Genomic DNA, 8,217 nt, shown 5'->3' on the forward strand with positions numbered 1-8,217 from the left:
TAAAAAATGAAAGAAGAAACAAAAAATGAAAAATAATTAAATAAAAGAAACAGAAAAAAAGGAAAATCGATAAAAGAAAAAAAACAGTTCAAGGAACCTTCTAGAAGGTTCTCAAAACTGGCTGGCTAGCTACTACGGTAAAGTGGGCTCGCCCATTTCTCGCGCTGCGTCGAATGGGTTTTTCCGGTTAGGTTGCCGAGGAATAATGGGCCTCAGTGCTCATAAGCCCACACCACGCTCCTCCCCACGCCTCCGCTAACAAAGAAACCAGCTTGAAGCCAGCCTTCCCCGATCACCGGCTACAGTTCCCTCGTCCTCGCTCGTCCTCGCTCTTCACTCCGCCGCCCGAGCTCTTCCGGCCTGCCGCACTCAGGTATCGCTCCGCCTCCCCCTCCGATTCTCCTCCGCGCGAGGCTGTCCCACCCCGCCCCCTCCTCAGCGGCCCCGTCGCGCACCTGCATTCCTGTCGCTGCATCCGCTTATGCTTCACCCAGCTCGCCCCCCTCCCGGATGACGAGCAGCAGCGCGGAATCGAGGGAGAGAGGTCATAGAAGTTTCGTGTCTCCGCCCTCCTGATGTGGTCGATTCTAGGGTTCTGTACGTTAGCAGGAGAACGTAGGGTTTTGCAGATGATGGATTATGAACGGAGTCGATTGTCCTGGATTGTCTCCTGAACACTAGAAATCTAGAATTATCACGTAACTGATCATAAAAAATTAGTATCACTAGTCTGTAGATAGTTCAGTTTACCTGTTGAAAACCTGAATGGATACTAGAGTTGCCACCTCTGTAGTTCCACTGAAAGTTAATGTGATTGCTTTTATGTCCTTCTTTTCAGAATATCATCGGCAGTTTATTTGTTTGGCAAAATATGAACAAACCTGGGGCATTTTATCAATTAGCCCAAATTTATCTTTTAGTTGTTTGATTCTCAACAAATACTCTGTACCTATGATTTATTGGTTTTTCAGAATGGTGAAATATTACGATAAGCTTGTGAATGATGCCAATAATAAAGCTAAGGAGCTAGCAATTGCCGATGCAAGACGGAGGCGAAAGTATTCGGTATGTATCAGTAATCAATTGAAAAGATTTCAGTGACCATTTGAAAACAAATCTCAGTAACCAATACACGGTATATCTTAATAGGACTTGGAGATTTTCGAGCCTGTCTCTGTTCAGAGGCCTGTACCTGGGCTGATGAAGATGTACCGCGCGGTCCATGAACGGATGAGGATATTGCAATCAATGTCTGCAAATGGCATAGCATTTGGCCTGCGAGGCATTCCGGTCACTTCCCCATACAATTCAGTGGTTTGTACAGCTTAACTGCGTCTTCTTATTTAGATGAAGTTGCATGCCTGACTGAACTCCTATAGCTAAATTGTTCCTCACCTTATATTCTGTCAGCATACATATCACGTGATCCAGTTTGTGGACGAGAAGACTGGCACTCTACTGCAGCTCCCTGCCCGGGAAGTGGATGGTTATATAGGGGGTTGGCGCATTTTGTTGCAACCATATGACAGCGACCAAGAGCCGTGGTTTGAGTTCAAGAATTTCAAGCTCCCCAGGGATTTGTTTGTAAATGTGGTGCCCACAGAGTATTTGTTCTCCTACAAATCATTGTGAGTAATCTGAAGCTTTTTTAGCCATGGTACTTTATATGATTCTGTAGATTTGTCCCTTTGTTGTAACCATCCCTCTGATGTCAGTTTCGTTGTATTTGTTCATGTGGGTTCTGTAGTTCTAGTGCATTTTAAACACTTTATGTTAAAATGACAGACCTGGTAGATACTTTGTCTTTGCATTTTCTTTACATAACTTAAGTTTTGGTATCTACATATGTTATTAATATTGCTACTGTTCTGTTTACAGTCAGTCAATCAAACTTCGAAAGGGAATTTTACGACCAATTCTTGATTTTCTAGTTGATACTCGGAATAACTATATGGCTCAAAACAGTAACCCACGCAAGAGAAAGCCACCGCCCACAACAGATGATGGCGAGATATATGTAGATACACTTATCTTCATTGGCGGGGAAGGGCAGCGGTATTATACTCTGCAAATGTTTACTGTGCACGGTTTGCGAAGTATTAAACCTGTGAGTCCGACCCAAGGTATGGACAACTTAACTCATTCATGGGGTAACGGTTCAGAATACATCCTCGAACTGTTGCTTGTAGAGCTTGAGGAAGGTATGGGATTGCTGGAAGATCCACGTGACGTGGCACGTCACAGGAACAGAAGAAAACGAGCTGAGAACAATCTGAAGAAACTGTTCAAGAAGTGTCAGGGCCTGTTTAGATCCTTTGGTCCAAATGGACAAATCAACTTGTAGTACCTCTGTGGAGGTGATATAATGTTACTGAAGCACCACCCCGTGAATGTTCGTAAAATCTTAATGCGGTTGGCTGGCTTCACTGGAGTCTTTCCAGAGTTAGTATTCTCCATTAAGTGTCAACTTTCAACTAAATCAACTAACCTTCATCAGAACTTATCTAAATGCTGTTTTTGTGCAGGGATGTGAAAATTTGTGAAACAAACACATCTGACAAAGAAGATGTCGAAGAGATGGCAGAATGTACTGTCCTCGTTGAGGGCTTACGGATAAGTCAAGATATCGCTGAGAGTATCAAAGATATGGTTGAGGTGGCTGAATCCTCTCAACCGAATCGAGATGAAGATTCTGGGACTGAACTTAGACTTGATGAAAAACTTGATGAAGATGTGTTCAGCCAGTTCAATCATCCTTGTTCATTTATTTCAACCAGCGACAGTGTGACGAGTGAACTGAAAACATTGGTTGATGCCTTCAGCGGTGCCTTTTCAGTTGAAGATATAAGCAGTGCATTCCATAGGGCAAATTGCGATGTCAACAAAGCTGGGGATATGTTGACTGATCTTCAATCTTCGATGCCCCAGGGTAATGAAGATTTCTCAAGTGATGAGACCAGTGTTCCCCTGTTTGATGATAAACCGTATGAAGATAACTTCTGCCTAATGGATCAACCAAGTTCATCAACATCAACCAGTGACTATGGAAAAAAAGAACTGAAAACGTTGGTTGATGCTTTCAGCTGCGCCTTTCAACTTGAAGATATAGCCAAGGCATACAACTATGCAAATGGTGATATCAATAAAGCTGCAGATTTCTTGACTGATCTCCTGTCTCCAAGTACCGAGGCCAATCTTCCCCAGTTTGGTAAGGCAGCAGAAAATCCACACCGAACAAGAGCACTATCTTGTGTCGAGGAAGCAGTTGAAACATCATCTAGCGATCTGTCCAGTCTACTGACTTCAAAAACCAGTGATCCTCAGAAATATGGGCTAAAAGAATTTGTCACCAATGCTTTAAGCTCTGGCTTTTCACTTGATGAGGTAGTCAATGCATACGGCAGATCTCATGGTGATGTCAATAAGGCTGGGGATTTCCTGTCTGACCTCATGATGCCCCAGGGTAATGAAGACAAAGAAGCTGAAAAAAGCTATATGGAGACTCACATATCACATAACCCAAGACCACAGATTACTCCAGGAGAGTTGCTAGAATCAATGTTCACTGCACCTAAAGGATCTGCAGAAGAACCAAAAGGAAGGCGGTATGAATTGGGTGCAAGTCGGAGGAGAGCTCCAGATCAGAAACCAGTCGTAAAACCTCTTGAGGACATTTCACCATCCTCTATGGATCTTCCGGTGAAAATCATCGCAGGCAGCAAAGGTATATTGTTTATGCTTGGACTTCCTTTTTTTGTTGTAAATTTTGGTTAAATTATGCACTTTTTGAGGAAAAGAGTTGGCAGAAAGTTGCATCTACATTGTTAGTTAATCATGTAACAGAATTTACTGTTGACGCAAAGTTCTAGATCTCTAAAGCTGACAAATAAACCAACTATCATGGATTAAAAGTTAATTTCACTCTGATAAAGAGCTCTGTTCGGCGATGCAAAAGTAGTAGCATATTATGCTCTCTGTACCCTATGCATAAATTAAAGCCGTCATTAATGTTGAGCTCTTGACCATAATGCTACTTACATTCACATCTTTGTACTGAATGTATCTGTTAGAATTTTGTTCGTACGCACTTCCTTTGGCAATGCATGATAGAAAAGCTATAATTAACTCCTTGCTACCTGTTGCATCTTGAAATAGTTGATATATTCTTGGACTTCAGAATGACATGTGCATGCATATGAAAAATATGATTATTCTATACTTCAATAACATATTGCAACGATATTTCCCGAAAACCAGTTACTGTTAGGTTACAAAACCTTTGCAGCTTGATACTGATGTTACCAGCTATATTCAATTTTGACATAATTAAAGGACAACTTCAAAGTTGTCATATGGGTTGTTTTTTCGGCAGAAATATGGTCAGAATTACATAATCAGCAAATTATTTTATTATGCTGTATGCTTCATGAATATCATTTTGGAAGTAGGAGTAATAATTGTTAAAAACTGTGAACATGAAGCCTCTCTAAGTCAGCTGGTCTCATTCTTCTTTGATGCCATGCACCATTTATGATGTTCATCACTATCATTTATTTGCTTTGAGTACATGTAGAACCAGTTGTGCGTGATGAGGATGATTACCAGAACTATCGTAAGGCTGCAAAGCAGCACTGGGTTATGATGAATCAGTACTATGAGAAGGTCAGGGGTGCTTCATGATGATGATTTACTTATTTATTTATTTTTTGCATATAGTTGTTGTTGGTTTTTCATCTATACTGAAGATATTATGCTGAAATTTACAGGCTGTTGATGCTTTTAGGGAGGGTAACAAGAAAGAAGCCGAGTATCTTCTTACGGAAGTAAGTGTTACTACTCTTTTTGGGGGAGGGATAATTATTGCCGAGCTACTGGAGGGATGAACAAAATTTGATGAAAGTGTTTCAAGTTTTAAGTACTAAATCAATTTTCTGTGGACTTTCAAGGGAAAGAACTATTATAGGATGGCTCAGTTATCTGATGAAAAATCTTCTGGTGAGGTCACCAAGTGCAAGTAAGTACGCTTCTTTTTTCGTATGGGCTGAAAGTTATTGGATTATATGAATTTGAGATGATGAAATATGCGAGTCTGAATTGATGGAATCAACCTTTTGGTCTTGCTGCAGACAAGAGTCCAAACATGAGTTATGTCTTGATCTTCGCTCACAAGATGCAGCAAACGTAGCAAATCTTCTGAGACTTCATCTTAGGCAGTTGGCTGACAACCCATGTAACGAAATTAGTGCATGATTCTTTGGGTTTCCAACTTATTTTGATAGGCATGATTTGATCTAACAGTTTCTTTTTGGGTGCAGCTTTTGAGAATTTGAGAGTTATTATTGGTGTTGATGATGGTACTCTCCCGATGCAGCAAAGAAGAAGGAAGGTGTGGTTTTCAAAATAACTGGCTAACTGATTTTTTAATTCTGAATTTATACTATAGCTCCTGATTAGCTGCATGTATGATTAAGAAAAAAAATCCCTGGCATGCAGTACTTCTGCTTTATCCTGAATACCAACAGTCTCAAAGTTTAACTAACACCTAGCTGTTTTACCATAATATACAATGCTTCAGATGATTGATTAATTTTATTTTGCTCATTGGGCCATATTTTTTCAAGCTTGTCCAATTATGTGTTAAACTTACTAATCAAGCTAATGAGAAGATTCAACAAATCTTTTGCTTATAGTTTCAGTTAATGTACAGATGTTGGTACGAGTTTGGCCAGTATTTATGAATATAAGTAGTACTCCCCTGTCCCATAATGTAAGACGTTTTTTGACACTACACTAGTGTCGAAAAACGTCTTACATTATGGGACGGAGGGAGTATATTAGTATTCATTTCAGTTAAACGTGAGCTTTTTTAGGCCTGGTAGAATAACCCATTCTGGTGGTGAGTTGGTTCAAACATAATTCCTATTTCCATTGTTTAAACATATATAGAGGCAGCAGGGTCGGATTGGGCTAGAGTTATCACAAAATGAGGACTTTGCATACATTTGAATAGGTGATGTTGCATGTATATTATGTTTTGATTTGATAAATTTTGAATGATCGTAGGTCAAGCAGGTTTTGAGGAAGAGCTCAGTTAGACTTAGTTGGGCTGAAGACGGGTACAATCCTGGGAACATCCTCATTGGCATCCAGCAGAAAGACCAGGGAGTATAGTTGCTTAACTGTTTTTACAACAAGCAAATGCCTCGTTAGCACTGTGCTGCACGTTACAGAGTAGTTTGCGACGCGGATCATGTTTTTCATGCGACTGAAAGGCACGTTGTGCTTGTGTGACGAGGGGCGAAACCGCTGCTGGAACCAACCTGCGTGTCTTTGGCGTCCGGGTTGGTTGGTGACAGCCACAGCTGCACGCTCTAATCCGAAGGTCTCTTTACCGGCTATATGTGATATATTCATATATGTATATACGTATATGCCAGTGGCTGCCGGCGATCTTAGTATTTTTATTTTGGATGCGCTGGTGACTTGTGTTTTTTTTAACCTGGTGACTTGGTGTTAGTATTAGCAGACCACGACGCGATCCATTGCCAGCCAAATCACCAGATTTAGAGGTCTGCTAATACCTTACTCCACGGCATGTCCGGGTTGGTTGGTGGTATGTTGTTTTCGTCACTATTTTTTTTTCTTCCGTAGACTGTTATGCGCCTGCTGCTGCGGGGCTTGCTGATGGGAGGTGGAATTGCCGAAGATCACGCTCAATTTGCATCGAGTCGGAACGACTCTCTCCAGCCTCGTTCTCTCCGCCTCTCCCTTCTCTCCCGAGTCACCTTCCCAGATCTCGCCGGCCCCTGCCCTCTCCCCCCGGCCTCTGCCGGCGGCGAGTAGGGCGAGGAATCCTCCCCTAGCGTAGCTTAGCAGTGTAGGATTTCCTAGTTTCGTCCTTGATGGCAGGTCTCGGGAGCAACTCGAGGATCTGTAGGCTTCTTCGAGTTCTGTCAATAGTGGTTCTGCCGTCGGCGCCGCCTCCGGTGATCGTCTTGTCTCAGTTCGCCTAGTACCCTGCTAAATAACTACTACCTCCTTAGTCTTGTGTCCGCTGGTTTGCCCTCCTCCTCTTCTTGGGCTAGCTTTCTGGGGACTGGATTGTGCATCCGATTCCAAACCAGCATCCTTTTCTTGCTCTTGGTGTCCAATAAAATCCAGCTTTCTTCTTCTTCCCTCGTCGGATTTGTTCCTCAAAATCCGCCCCCACCGACCGAGGTTACTCTCTGCTGGTTCTGCATCTCCCTCTCTTAGCCGCTTCGAGCGGGATGGAGCAGAGACGATGCATTCTTTCTCCTCCATCTCATGGCATCGTCTCTTATTTCCTTCGGTGATGTTCTTCGTTTCATTTTCATGCGCTTGTCAATGCGGTTCTTGATTGTCTGATTTCCCCCCTCTTCAACCTCCATTACGGAGGCCCACCATGCTGTTTCGGGGGGAGGCAGCCGGTCAGCCCCGGCGGAGGCAGTTTTCTCTCAATGCTGTTGAAGCACATGCATACCCTGGATATTTGGCTTCTTCAGCTCCAACCTCCAGATCTCCGGCTGCAAGACCACATGGAGGCCCCAATCCCGTTGATCTTTTGATTTGGCGACCGACGACTTCAACAGACCTGTCCCTGGTCAGCTACGAAGAAGCACGATGTCTTTTCTCCTCTGCTTTCTTTCCTCACCCCATCTGAAGGTCCGCCTGAGAGGCGATTCCGGGCAAGGTGTTCGCAGTCAGCGGAGATTCAAGCGCTGTTCGCCGCCGGCACTTTCCTTTGACTCAACCGCACGGGCGCTTTCCACCGGTGAGGTGTTCGCAGTCGACGGAGATTCAAGCGATGTCCGCCACCCGCACTTTCCTGTGCATCCGCCACACCGGCGCTTTCCGCCTGCAAGGTGTTCGCCGTCGGCACGGCAGAGATTCAAACGGTCGACGAGCTACGTGTTCGTAGTCGGCAGAGATTCAAGGGCTTTCAATCGGTGAGGTGTTCGCAATCAGCGTGTCGGCAGAGATTCAAACGGTCGACGGGCTAGGTGTTCATAGTCGGCAGAAATTCAAGTGCTTTCCATCGGTGAGGTGTTCGCACTCAGCGTGTATTCAAGCGCTCGACGGGCGAGGCGGAGATTCAAGCGCTTTTCACCGACGAGGTGTTCGCAGTCGGCGGAGATTCAAGCATTTTTCGCGACGAGGTGTTCGCAGCCGGTGGAGATTCAAGCGCTTTCCGCCGGC

General features: G+C 43.8%; 1 protein-coding gene across 1 annotated transcript; it reads left to right on the plus strand.

Annotated features, from left to right (window-relative positions):
• Positions 1-278: 278 nt before the first annotated feature.
• Positions 279-6,385, plus strand: LOC119367553. Its single transcript, XM_037633033.1, has 12 exons — positions 279-373; positions 972-1,065; positions 1,150-1,314; positions 1,411-1,628; positions 1,879-2,442; positions 2,526-3,724; positions 4,574-4,662; positions 4,767-4,823; positions 4,947-5,014; positions 5,127-5,230; positions 5,316-5,386; positions 6,064-6,385. The coding sequence occupies exons 5-12, from the start codon at positions 2,366-2,368 to the stop codon at positions 6,169-6,171; spliced, it is 1,773 nt and encodes a 590-aa protein (XP_037488930.1). The 5' UTR covers positions 279-373; positions 972-1,065; positions 1,150-1,314; positions 1,411-1,628; positions 1,879-2,365; the 3' UTR covers positions 6,172-6,385.
• Positions 6,386-8,217: the final 1,832 nt, after the last annotated feature.

This window comes from Triticum dicoccoides, chromosome 2B, assembly GCF_002162155.2.
Source record: "Triticum dicoccoides isolate Atlit2015 ecotype Zavitan chromosome 2B, WEW_v2.0, whole genome shotgun sequence".
Classification (NCBI taxonomy): domain Eukaryota; kingdom Viridiplantae; phylum Streptophyta; class Magnoliopsida; order Poales; family Poaceae; genus Triticum; species Triticum dicoccoides.

What these genes read in the sequence shown, in the direction of transcription:
- LOC119367553 (XM_037633033.1), top strand. Translation starts at nt 2,366, where the DNA reads ATGTTACTGAAGCACCACCCCGTGAATGTTCGTAAAATCTTAATGCGG. An exon ending in CCGAGTATCTTCTTACGGAA is followed by an intron (nt 4,824 to 4,946) that starts GTAAGTGTTACT and finishes TGGACTTTCAAG; the next exon opens with GGAAAGAACTATTATAGGAT. An exon ending in TGCAGCAAAGAAGAAGGAAG is followed by an intron (nt 5,387 to 6,063) that starts GTGTGGTTTTCA and finishes GAATGATCGTAG; the next exon opens with GTCAAGCAGGTTTTGAGGAA.